Genomic DNA, 14,161 nt, shown 5'->3' on the forward strand with positions numbered 1-14,161 from the left:
TCCCTTGGGGCAATAATATGAACCATGCCCCGAAAAGCAGTCTATGTTTGTATATTTTAGTTCCTGGTTACTGGAATCAGAAAAACGTTTACCAACATTACACAAATTTAAACTCAAAGCATATTGAGTGGATATGAACACTGCATTTACATGGAAAAGCATTTACCTATAAGCGAATATTTTTGTGTGTGTGTACTATGTACTAATAAAAAAAATATACCATCTCTGCTATATTGTTTGTTCTGCTGTTATGAAGTGGTTATTGTGTTTGGGCATCATATTTATAGCCTTCAGACTATCTTGCTCTGGTTTACTTCTGTGGGTTTATTTTAGTTTATAGAGGAAGATAGCTGTATGTGTGTGTGTGTGTGTGTGTCCGCCTTCATGTTAAATGCGCATGGTAAGAACCGTCATCCACACATGAAACAAGATGAAAACACAATACAAACTGGTCACTTCTTTGCTCTTCTGTGTAATTTTGTTTTGAAAAATACATACATCTGATAACTTTTACAATCTTGCTTGCATTCAAAATGTCCACACAACAACAAAAGAACTCAAGACTGCCCTCATTCCCTGCAATATCACTGCATCATTCTCATTTCCCCTTTTTAAAAAACAAACAAACAACAAACTGCCATTTCTCATCATTTGCAAACACTGCTATGATTAATAAATAAGGTTATTAGGATGTACACTGTACAACATTGGTCATAAAGAAGTGTTTTTCATATACATGTACAATCACAAAAATGTGACACATTATTTAAGAGACCAAACACATATGTGTAAATATAGCTAAGATATTGATCTTGAACCACACAAGGAATAATACTAGTAATTTATATATATAAAAAAAGGTTGTTCATAAGTAAAGGATTGCTACACTGTGCCTGGTGAGTCCTTGAATAAAAACAAGATATGCTTAACTCCATGGTGTGAACAGGGCACGGGGAACAGTGAGGAGAATAGATTGAAGCCCTGCTTTTCCTCACCATAATGTCAAGTTGGATTATTTTAGCATTAAGGATAAGCCGTAACACAAAAATCCTGATGAAAGTTTGAACAATGTGATGGTACTAGCAGCAGCTTTTTTTCTGGGTAGATGCTGTACCTTCCATTAAAGAAACAGAAATGTTAATTACTTTCTAAACTTTTTAATAAATAAAGAAAGAAGAAAGATATTTTCATTAATGATTTCAGTAATTCAAATTAATCAATAGAGGTTAATTTTGAGACTAGCCATTCTCAAATAAATACTCCTAGGGAACTTAACGGCAGCAAACACAGGAATAGGCCAGCACTGTTTTTCAGCATGAATGAAAAATTTCAAAATGGGTACAATTTCTCACACTTTGGCAAGCGTTTTCTTCTGCTCAGGCACAAAGTTTTGTTCGTATTTCTTGTTGGCAAGCATGAGTGGCTTATGTACAAACAAACAAACAAAAGTTTGGCATCACCTTCAGTTACTTGCAGCCCTTTTTTTTGGGGGGGGGGGGGAATGAAAGTCAAACAATGTTTTCATTATCTTGGCATATGAAAAAGTACATGACTTGCTTCTTCCAGAAGGCAGGGGAGAGTAATATTACCATAAACATAATGTCAGTAATAATATCAATTCTTTTATTTTCTTTACTATCATTACACGCATGTGACAAACTGTTAGTAGCCTTTCCATCCAACGATCCATGTGGATTAATCCAAACCTTTAAGAATGCTTTTTTTTGTCCAATTCCCTCAAAATTCAGTGATACATTCACTAGATTCACATACATTTTTTAGAAAAAAAAATCCCTTTCACGCTGATAGATAACTTGTGCTCAAGAGGGATGGCTTATTTCAAACGACATATTTTCAGAAGCAGATATGTGAAAACATGAGAAAGCGGTCGAGTAATTTAAAAAATCAATTAGTGTGATTATTCATATTTCATGTTATTTGGATTCTTATTGGCTGTTGACATCAGCTGACCTTGGTAACATGATAAATGACTTCTGCATAGTTATCAATTTATTTGTCTGAAAATGAGGGGAAAAAAGTACATGAATGTTCATACAATTTTGATAAAAAAGTGAACTCCTCCATTTTTTGAAGATGCAAACATCCTGAGCACTGAATATTCTACCGAGTGTATTTCTTTCAAGAAAAAATAAAATTATGATTTCAGTGCACCCTAAAGAAGAATCAAACGAATAAAAATTTTGAAAGAAGAATTTGTACTTGCAAACCATACAGTGGTTGGTATGAAATCAAATTAACACTTTCCCAATTACATGGCTATCAAATAATAAAAATGAAAACCATTAGACATCAAAGCAGTGTAAAGAATGATTAATGGGAGGCTATTTTTGGTTTTGTGTGATTTCTTGCATTATATCACTTTGGTGAAATTGATTTATCACCGTTCGGAAGTCATCGGCTATTTTTTTCTTTTTGATCATCCTTGGTGGAGGTATTCCTATATCAAAAAGTTTGAACCTGTTTCAGATCTCGTGGGGCCTTCTTCTCATCTGGTAAGACCATGCCTGAATACAGCTTTGTTGGGGCAGATTCAGACACTCTTTCTCTTATTATACTTCTTGTTTTGAGATCTGATCGCGTGTAATAATTGACTTAGACTTAGCACATTTCAGCAGATTTTTAAGAGCTTATTGTGGGGTCATGTATGAATTATTACAGTATCTCCCTGCAATTATGAATCATTTATTATTCATCATTAATTATCAATCATCATTTCCCTGTTTTTTGAAGGGATTGTATAGTTTTGGTGGAGACCTAATTTCAGGTTTCTAACATTTTTGGTGAGATAATGAGAAACCTCTTATGAAATATGAAAGAGCATGTAATTTCATGAAGAATTCAACATTTATTTGATGAAAATTGGTTTTGAAATGGCTGAGATATCCAAAACAGAACAATTCTAATGAAGTGTGAGACCCACTTCTTACTATGATTGCTTTGTTTTACTTTGTTTTACTTTGTTTTTTTTATGTTTCAGTCATTCCAAACTTGATTTTTATCAAATAAACTTTGAATTGCTCTTAAAATGGTATGCTCTGTGCTATTTCAAAAGTGTTTTCTTGGTATCTCAGAAAAAGTTAAAAGCCCAATTCTCATCTCCACAATACTGCCCGTGGAATGGGTACGGTTCACATAGCCACACCTCTTCAGTGAGTTAAAATACACATTGTTTTTAATTCTTGACATTGCACAGAATAAAGTCATTGCCAACACGCCACAAGTGCTTTCACATAACAACGGTGAAGTATTTGTGCCAATAAAAAGAACGGGATTATAGCACATTTTGCCTCTCCAAGGGAATCTTATTTTGTAGGCCTGTCTGTTGCATGCACTTCTAGAAATTGCACTGAGAGAAAAAAGCTGCTAGTATTGCCTTAAATAAAAAAAGAAAAAAAATATTTTGGAATGCATCCTTCACTTTAAAAACTATGCACTTTAAGCACAGCAAAAACTTGACACTTTATGGATTTCCATCTTTCAAATGAACAGCGATCTGATTAGGCAAGATAGGCGATTGTCATTTGCTGATTTTTTTCTCCCTAAATGATAGAATTTTTTAAAAATTCCTTGGCAACGAGAAATAAATAAATACAGCCCTCTGTGGTAAACTGTACCTGCCTCCTACATTTTGGCATTGGCGCAGTTCAATATAGTACACAGATTTTATATTTCACTTGGGCATTAAAAATGTGATTCAAATCACACTTAACCCTTTTATTAACGTCAAGTGCCTAAAACTACGAGGAATGGAACGGATTATACTGGCAAGAAAAATTGTGGAATTCCAGTCGGGGAAACTCAAGGAAATACAGGAAGTTACAAGTCCTGTAACTCACAAATGCAAGGCGTAATACATTCTTCAAAATGACAGGGGAAGGAGTTCTTGTACACTGACATCATACAAGTTGTACCTGCAGAAGCAGAATATGTCTTCTGTCTGTTAACCTTTTGAGTGCTTCGAGTGCTGACTGGCACACACAAGTTTGAATTTCCCTTTAGCAAATGGGTTTCAAATAACGAAGGTGGGATTTTAGGAGCGAAAAGCCGGAAACATTGGTGGCATGAAGCTTTTGCGAAACATAGCTGATGGCTTTTTTCGCAGCACGAAACTTTGCGGATTGTCACTGGCATTCAATGCACTGTGCAGACAAAAACATTTTTGCCTGCATTTTACTTTCACAAATCTTGGCTCGAGAAATTTGCGAAAGTTTCTGCTTTTACAGTACACGCCTCAAGAGGAGGACAGCGCTTGGACCACATTGTCGATGATAGTAAGAGAGAAAAGCTAACAGGCCGAAGTCTTCATACTAGTACACTCTCCTCCCCGTCTCCCATACGTCGGGTAAGCCGAATTAGTTCCTCGCGCACTGCGTTCGTCACCTGGGGTGAGTACTGCCCAGTTGGGTACCTCAAGTTGCTTGATACGTCCAGCTCATCGTAAAACTTGTCCACCGCCTTCCCGACTCCGTGCTCGCGGCTGCTGAGCATCGCTCTGACTTTCCCCTCGCTTGGTGGCGTGGCTTCCGAACTGAGCGATCTCTCCGTCCGAGGAGGCTTGGCGACGTTGGCGACGCTCGCCTCTGGCTTGCGGGCCGCTGGCTTGGAACCGCGACCCCGTGACCCAGTCACGCTGCGGTCGAATGACCACTCGTAGTCGGGCTCACCCTCCAGCAGAGCCACGCTGCGCTTCCGCAAGGGCGCCCTCGTCGAGACTTCGGGGCTCGGCTGCTGCTCCGTGTTCTGCGTGTCTAACATGTCCTTCAGCATGTCTGCGTAGCGCTCCACCGCCCCCTGTCTCCCCCTCAGACTGTCCCCATCAGGACGACGCTCCTGGGCCGTCGCCGATCCAAACTGATGACCTGGCAACGACCTCGGGGACTCTGGAGACGGGTTGACCCCGCCCGGTATGGAAGCCTGCAAGTGAAAATGACAAGAAAAAAACAAATAAATTCTGCATGCGCTCTTTAACACAGAAATTATTTTCTTGTAATAGAAGCAGAAATACAACAGTACAGTGTCATAAAACAAGTAAGACCAACATCTTCCAAGCAGGCAAAAGAAAGGATATCAGTCATAATGCAGCTCATTCAGATGATGTTCCACTCCTGCCCACTGAGTCACATTGCAACAGCAACATGCTACTTAGTACTGACAAATGCATTTCTTTTACATTAGCAGGTCTGCCAACATTCCCACATCCAAATCAGGGGGATGCCACACAGCAATCCGGGAGATATCTGTGTGTTACATGCATTTCAATGGGTGAAAATAATTCCCAACTGATCGTGAGGGAGATTTTAATATTCTCTTATTCAGACATGAACAGATTTTGACATTTTCAGGGAGACTCCTGCAGAATCAGGGAGACTTGGCAGCTCTGTATTAGAGCAAGAGGGAGACACAGCAATACAAGAGCCAAGAAAGTTCTGATTTAAAAAAAAAAAATAGCAATGCTTTTTACCTACTCTTGTTTTGTTTGTTCCACTTCTCTTGTTTTTCTTTGATCTCCTCTGATCAAAAGTGATTAAAGCTAACCTTTGATACATGGACAGGCGTACATAATACCTTTAACAGATTTTAAAATTTGGTGTGAACTGGAAGGAAGAGAGAGCGAGGAAATAGCCTGTAAAAAATGATTGAACTTTACACAGGAAGCTTCCAGTACTTGCACCTCGTTCACACTCCTATCTTAAACCCTAACTAGGCCGGGGGGGTCTAGGCCGGGGGGGGGGGGGGCCTCCGAGGCCCCCCCCCCCTCGACGTTCCGTGCGGTGTATCGCAATCGCAAAAAGCTATCATGACGTTTCATGACTTTTTTCTTTCGAGTCTCCCGCATCTTTTGACACCAAATTTGCGACGCCCGGGCGCACGGTTCCGAAGTTACGCATAAATATGTACATGCATGTCAGACCAAAAATTGCTCAAAAACGTGAATTCGTGTACAATTTCAATGCAAACTGTGCTTACAGGCAAATTTCATAAAAGCATGATTATTTGGGGGTTTTATTGATTAAAATCAATGAATAACATATTTTCTTGTTTGGAGCGATGTCGCGGACAAATTTCATCGAAAAAACAATGAAAAACATAAAGTTGAAAAAACAACGAAATACATAAGAAATTGAAAAAACCAATAAAATACTTAAGAATTTTTTCTCACATCACAATTTCTTTTTATTACATTTGCTAAGGACACTAAAAAGAATATTTACACAAAAAATGTGCCTGTTTTGAGCTTTATTTTGTGATTTATACCAAATAGTCTGATTTCATGCATCATTATGCATAAATTAGCATAATTTAGCAAAAAACTATAGTTTTTTGAAAAATTAACTTCATGGTATTTTAGATTACATCATAGGCAATGTGTGTGCCAATTTTTGTCGCGATCGCGCAGTCGACGGCGGAGATCTAGAGGCTGGGAGGCCCCCCCCCCCCGGCTCTTTCAACTACCTAAATAGCCCGGCCTAGTTAGGGTTAATGCTGTGAACCCACCGGTTCCTGTGATGGAGAGAGTCTGGCCACCTCATCGCCGGCCTGGTAGGGACTCCAGACTAGTCTGCTGCCCTCCTGAGGTGGTTTGCTGACAGGGACCACCACCACTCGACTGGTGTTGCTCAGGTCCGAAGTTTGCGTCATTCCGTCTGTGGGATTGGACAGACATGGATTAAATAAAAACCAAAAAATCAGGGGTACCTCTTTAAGAGTGGATGACAGTGAACAGGCCACAAAACTACATGTACCGGTACCAATGGCAAGTTAAAGGGCTAGAGATAGATCCTGACTAATGTTGAATATAAAGACATCTTTGCTAGAGCTGTACTTCAACCAATCGAGTCCAAAAAATCACACATCTGGTGTCTTTTTTGTTGTTATCTTTTTTGTATAATCTTTTTTCACATTCATTGCACGAGTGCAAATCTTTAATTTTAGCCCTAATTCACTAGCTTACCACTAGTAACATCCATTGCAGAATTATTAAAATCCTCAGAGTTGCTTAATTTGCATCTGACCTTTAATTTGGCAACATATTTTTTAATACTAAAGTTAACATTGTCTTTTTGTCTTAAACTGGCAAATTTTTGGAATTTTTGGTTTCTAAGTTATTGTGTAGACATACTGACTCTACCCAGTCCAATCTACTGGTCTAACTTCTCAAATATAAAGTATTAGGACACGCAGTAAAATTTGTTGAGTTGGAAAGACAATGATTGGGTTATGGTGACGTACCATAGTTATGGGTGAACTCGACATAACGGGTAAACTCGGCCCCCAGCACGCGCATTACAACTAGCTGTAATGCGCGCGCTGGGGGCCGAGTTTTACCTGCTAGGCTGAGTCCACCCATAACTACGGTATAGGCTTCAACTCCAAACTTACTGCTTTTAAATTTCTAGAAGAAATATAGTGTGGCCGTCTTGCTTGCAAGTACAGTATTCTAACTAACCATCTGTCCCCTACTTAACCCAATGTCTGTTGGCGTCTGCTGGGCACTGTACAAAACCTATGGGGATTTCAGGAATTTTGCAAGGAACAGGTTAATGTGGCCCTACTACATAGTTTGCTTCCATAATGATGCACGAGACTGAAAACAGCTACTGCTCTTACTACAGTGTAGGTCTACCTACCTCTTAGCACATCTTTCTGTTTCCGTTTTGCGCTTGTTGGCACCACGTAGTCGCTGGCCTGCCTGCAGATGGGGAAAAAAACAACAACAAGCAAACCTTTAAAACAGGAAGAAAACCCTGCATAAAAGCACAGCTAGATGAGCTATTTGATCAGCCCACTCAAAATCGTACCAATTGTTTCTCATTTTAATTTGGCACGTATAAGCAGAGTTATGGTTATTCAACATCCCAATTTACCACATTGTTTTCCTACAGACCTTGCACATATCTCATTGTCAAGGCCATATGCCTTTGAATAAAATGACTCCTAATGGCTTTAGAACAATGATCAATCCTCTGTGTGATTTGAGTGCTGATTGACACAGAAAACCCCATAGTGATGTACACACTGTTCAAAGTCCCCTGGTACAGATAGGGTTAAAATCCATCAGGTCCATGAAACCAGGTTTATGTGGTTTGACACCGTTTCTTTTTGCTTCATCTTTGTCATTCACTGTTGATAATTCATAAATTATACTAAAAACCTATATTTCATTGAGGTCTCATCTTGTCCACATATCACTGTTCATTGTTCAAATTCTGATATCAAAAAATGTCTAAAATGTTAAATTCATAATTGATCTTCAAATTGGCAACAAATTTTAGAAGAGTAGCAGTAATGTTTCTGACTCACATTGGCAGATATTTGTATACATTTTTTCTGGATTTTGTCCACATTTATCGAGTTAACCAGCCCATCTCTTCTCTATCCAAAGTAGGGTAACAGTACGGTATATTCAGAATTGATAAGTCAATTTCTGAAGGAAAAAATCCCTCAATTCCTGGTCATTACATAATAAAATGCTGAAGAGAGAATTCAACTCAAACACCAAAGGAGGACGAAAGAAGACACTTTCTCCAAAACATGGTAAAAATCATATGGTATTTGAAAACTACCTTTTTTCTCACTTCAGTTAACCCGTTGAGGACGGTTTGATTTTGCTGCAACACGCATATCCCATAGACATCTGCCAGAGCATACTCGGGACTCGTCCTCAGCGGGTTAACGTTGACAAAGAAAATCTAAACTTATGCATGTGACTAGATAGTACTAAGTTGACTAAATCATAGTATTGTATTTTAACTTTTTTTTTTTGGTTAGATTTTAGTTTTTCCTGCAAATTTGCATTGTAGGTATGAACAATTTCAGAAACTTCTGATACTTTGCAAAAGCTTTGAATAAAGTGAAAATGATATTCTTTTTAGCTTTTTATATACAATACATTCAAAGAATTCATTCTGACTACAATGTGAATTCCAATCCCACTCCTCCAAACTCATCTTTTGTGTGCCATTGATGAAAAACTCTCTTGTGTTTCACATTATTCTGAGTGAAGGGTACTGAGACCACAATGCATGAGCGCTTTGAGAAAACATTCTATTTTTCAGAGCCATGTAACTTTAATACCATATTTTATAATCGCTCATGCTAGATGTGCACTCCATCAAAGTTGTAGAGAAAACTGCAAGCTTAGTTGTGATGTGAATTTCATGACAGAACGATGGCTATGATACCAGTACTACCATGTTTGGCGGCATAATTGCGATTTATCAATCGATTTGTGCATTTGAGCATATCTACTCAAAGTTAGCAAGCCATTGACAAAGTCATGCACGCCAATGTGGCACATACAGAGTTAAAATCAAACTATGAGGTTTTCTTACTCTACATGATTCTGTTCTCTGCTGGAGATCCAGCCTTCGCTTCTGCTGCTGTTAGGTTCCTGAGGTTTAGAGGAGAAATGAATTGGAGAACAAACATATAAAAAACAGTGACAGCAAAATTGTGACAGCTGAAGACGCCACTGATCCACAGACTATGACTTGCTTATGATCCGCTTATCGACCATCACATGATCAAGGCGAACACTGGTCATTCAGCAGATGAAGGCCGTAGCACTGACAGTTGAAAATTTTGAAGGTTAATAATCCGTATTGAGATCAAAAGTTTAACACCACTTTCAGAATAAATTTCCAAATACGAATGAGTTTCTACTCTAAAAAAAAAACTATTCAAAATAAGTTTTTCATCGTAATACACAACATAAACATATTCAACATGTATGAAAACTACTGACATTAGTTAGGTACACATGTTTAGCATAACGTTATCTCTTTTTTTTTCTGACGAGGGGAAGAATAAGGTATGACACTGTATTATCACAGTAGAATACATATCCACAGTGATAAATCTACTTATATCTATTCAAACTGAAGATACTATACAGAGTTCGCATCAACCTGCATCTGCGCCAGTTTGGCCCTGGTGGGTGCCACCGCGTTTTTCGACGGACTGGTCTTCCCGACCAATGAGAAGGCCTCGTCGATGAGGGCGTGCATCTTTTGTTTCGTCTCCTGGAGCGGCTCCATTTGGATGTCCTCTTCTTCCTACGTAAACAACAGAAAATATATGATTTGACTTGATTGATTGATTGGATTGGATTGGATTGGATTTGACCTAATTTATTCCCAAACACATTACATACATATATACACAAAAATATGTAGCTGGTTTGCTCATGGAATAATTATGTTATGTAATATGCATTTTTGTTTGGGCCGTCATAAGCTTTTCTATGCTTGACTGGGACGTCCAGTAGATATAGCTTATGTCTCTAGGTACACAAACACTTTACAAAAACAAAAAATGTAAAAAAAAAATAATAATAATTACACACAGTGGGCATTCAAACCAACACTGACAGCTAAAGGGACTGTATCTTGGGGAGACTGACAGTATGAATTGCAAAAATTGGCCCGACTCAAAATGTATTGGGGAATCCCTCTAATTCTGTGGAAAACGCACACACAGAGCCCTTTCTGTCTCTTGCAAGCAGCCCCATTCGGAGAAGATGTTGAGGGGCTACAAACTTCTTATTGCCCAACTTCATCTCTGTGAGGGATTTCTGCTGTAATTCGCTACATTGCACATATTTGTTGACAGACAATTGTATTCTATAGCAGGTCTGTGCGAGTCAAGGTATTTGAATGTGCCTGACATGGCAGGCAGCGATTGAGAATCAATTCAATCGGACAACCACAATACATTGTACCGTCTAATCAGCTTCCTTTCAGAAGAAATCATTAGTTCGGAAGAACATTAAGCATATCATCATTAATTGCTGGGGATGGGAAGGATTTGCATTTTCATGACATAATAAATTCCGTGATCGTGGGCACTGTTGCATGAAAAGCTGCAATGAGCAGCAATTCAAAGTTTCACACAGCAGGGCCCTGTCTATTTGTTTGTTTTTTTCTTATCTTTTTTTTAAGCTGTTCTGCCTTGAAACTATAAAGCTATTTCATAATATAATCAAATGTACTCAATGTTCAACAAAATGCACAATTTCTCTGACAGATTAAGAGTGCAAGCAGCAGGTCTGGTTCATTCCCTGTATAGTCATACAAATACATCGCTGACTAACACAGAGCTATCATAGCAACAATGTTGCACATCAAATAAAAAAAAAAGACATAAGAAATGCAAAGAAGCCATGTGTCCTATTCACTTGGCATAAAAACTCATGATTTATGACCAAATTTGGGGTTGTATACAACATATAGAAATGTTTGCGTCAGAGTTATGTTCAGGAAGAGGCGTAATGAGATCAAAACTGATTGCCCGCTCTTTTGGAACAAACAATTGGGAAATGTAGGTCATCAGAAATGTAGGTTACCGCAAGGCCCCTAGAGCGATATTCTACATCTCATTTGAGGTGGCTCCGCAATAAAAGATATATACATGTAAGTAGTACTAATAGTCAAAACCCCCATATACACCAAATACATGTGCATGAGTTTCCGATGAGGTGGGGGTTTCATCAGAACAATAACAACCCCTCCCGATGGTTTTGTCCGTCAAAAGTATCATAAAAATCAAGTTTCTTGGCTGATGATTTGGCAACAACTAACCCTTCCCCCCTAAAACTCGCGAGAGAAAAGTTATGGCCGAGCAACCAAGATGTTATGCAAAGGATGTACAAGTTTCCCTTTTTTCTATTTCTAATCTCGGAAAATCTCATGAAGATCAGTGTTGTGTAGTTCCTCAGAAGACTTGTGAGGCCATGACATCATAGCCTCATCTAATTACCTCCGCCAAGGGAGGAGGTTACATTCATTACCGATGGTTTGTTTGTTTGTTTGTTTGTCTGTGTGCAAAATAACTCAAAAAGTTGTGGACGGGTTGGATGAAACTTGCAGGAAGGTTTGAGAATGACAGAAGGAACAGATGATTAAATTTTGGTAGTGATCCGGACATTTTTACAGATTTTACGAAGAATTTTCAATATTTTGGCAGGTAGGGCAATGAACTTGTGAGGTCAAGCTGCACATTTTTTGAGGTTTTCATACGCGCACTAAAGTGTGTGCTCTAGTTTCTGCATTAGAGTGAGGCGTGCCGCGCAGCTGAGGGTTTATGACGTACAAAAGGCTTCTATACTGGGAAATCGGGCGATTTTTCAGCATGCATAGGCCTACTTATGGGTGGAAATCACTGATCTCTATGGAAGAACAAGATCATCGGTGGAAAGTAGCTGCTTGGCGGAGGTCTGCACTCTCAGAGTGCTTTTCTAGTTTGCACTATATGAAGAATTTGATTGCAGGATGGGTTAAGCACCTTTTTGAAACATTTTGAAGTAAGTCCATCATCAGATGGAGCAAAATAAGACCTTTCCAATGATACATAATGTACCTCACTTGTCACATTTAAAGGAATATTCTTGAAGTCATTATAGTACGAAAATCCCATATTTTCTTTATTTTTACGTACTTTGGGTCTTTTTTTTTTTTTGCAGCTTTAAAAGCAAATATCTCAACTTAACAAGAATGGAGTTTTTTGGTTTTTTTATTGCCAATATAAGATATGCAATAAAATTCAAACTTGCACACTATTTTATTGACAACAAGATGAAGATATATGTGAAAAAAAAAAAAATCCCCATGGATATGACATTTACAATTCAAGAAGAAAAGGGAGGGGGAGAGAGACATAGGTGATGGTAAATTCATTGGTAAACACAGTCAACTGCCTACCTTCAACATTTTGCAATCATAAGGCACATGTCTAGACATCAGTGCAATTCCTCACATTCTCTCCCTCTCTCTCTCTCTGTCCCTTTCACATACACACATCTTTACACATGTGTGTATAAACACAGACACTCATGCATATTCATGATGATGAGGCTTTGCCATACCTTCCCCTGATTGGCTGCTCTGTCAGCAGACAATTTCCATCACAACAGTTTGACACCAAGTGCAGACCAAAACACTACATTAGTCTTCACTACCAGACCCTGCATTTGCCAACATACATGTAGTGGTCTTTTCTGATTGGATGCATGCATGCTTGTGAGGTGTGTTTGGACATTTGCTTTTCATGTCATAGCGTAAAGAGCAACTGTCTTGGCACATTGTTCATGCTACCATAACAAAAATCTGACTGAAAGTCAAACCACAAACAGCAGTCAAAAGTTGCACAAGAACTTGCTATTCTTTTTTCTTTCTTTTTTTTTTTTCTGGTAAATCATAATACCACGCAAACTTCTGCTACGAGCTTGAACCACCCGAGAATTCAGTAGCACAATATGACAAGTTAAAAGTAAATATATCTATCTTTGTTTCCATGACTATTTCGGGCATCGTCTCGTCCACAGAGACAATGGGGTCTGATTCATTGAGACTATTCCCAAAGTGACCTCTGGTGAACTCTTGTACAATGATGTGCTTTGTTCCTACATTGATGCAATCATCTTAACTCTTTGCATGCCATTATATATATTGACATGCCATTGCCGCTGGGCATATCTAGGTTTCTGGCAGAAGCGAAAGACATAGGCTCCAGTAAGGGATGATTGTTGAGCTCTGGTGCTGATTAGCAAATCATCACAAGTTGCAAAGAACATCAATCAGCTTTTACAAAACATATTTTTCTCTCTGCATAGATTAATTACGGCATGCCCTAGCTCTCATCAGGGCTCCATTCCCCACGAAGCTGCTATGGAGCTACCAAGTTTAATGCAGGAGGGGTGAGTCTCCCACCTCACAGGGGTCTCTCTCATGCTCACACTCCTAAAAAGCTTTTCCTTGCACCGCACAAGGTCAACATTGCCACCCCCCAAAAAAAAACAACAAAAAAACAAAAAACCAACAACAACAACACACAAACAAACAAACACATTACTAAGCCTACCAGTATACACACAAAAAAAAAAAAATCAACCACCCAAAAAAAAAAATTACATCTGAATAAATACATTTTTGTTTTTAAATCAGACTAAACAAAAATATTACATTTAGTATGCACCAGATCGCATAATTTACAGCTTAAATATCTTAAAGCTCCTTAAAACTCTCAGAGGGGACACCCACCCACACCCACTCGCACCCTCACCCATCTGGCCGATACACTACAAAATTCTCACATGTACAAATGTACCTGTTTTCTGACCTTGCCGTCTCTTTGACTATGATAG

At 38.7% G+C, this 14,161-nt stretch overlaps 1 protein-coding gene across 1 annotated transcript in view; it reads right to left on the reverse strand.

The window, feature by feature from the left end:
* Nucleotides 1–4,323: 4,323 nt before the first annotated feature.
* LOC139741332 (uncharacterized) overlaps nt 4,324–14,161 on the reverse strand; it is a 66,507-nt gene continuing 56,669 nt past the window's right edge. The window contains exons 9-13 of the mRNA XM_071651914.1: nt 9,930–10,076; nt 9,354–9,412; nt 7,650–7,711; nt 6,517–6,665; nt 4,324–4,935 (exon numbers count right to left, since the gene is read on the reverse strand). Of these exons, the coding sequence (XP_071508015.1) occupies nt 4,324–4,935; nt 6,517–6,665; nt 7,650–7,711; nt 9,354–9,412; nt 9,930–10,076 (1,029 nt within the window). The remainder of the gene's footprint in view (nt 4,936–6,516; nt 6,666–7,649; nt 7,712–9,353; nt 9,413–9,929; nt 10,077–14,161) is intronic.

Source organism: Diadema antillarum, unplaced genomic scaffold (genome assembly GCF_040938485.1).
Source record: "Diadema antillarum isolate AM-2024a unplaced genomic scaffold, OU_Dant_1.0 seq00000920_RagTag, whole genome shotgun sequence".
NCBI classification, from domain to species: Eukaryota; Metazoa; Echinodermata; class Echinoidea; order Diadematoida; family Diadematidae; genus Diadema; species Diadema antillarum.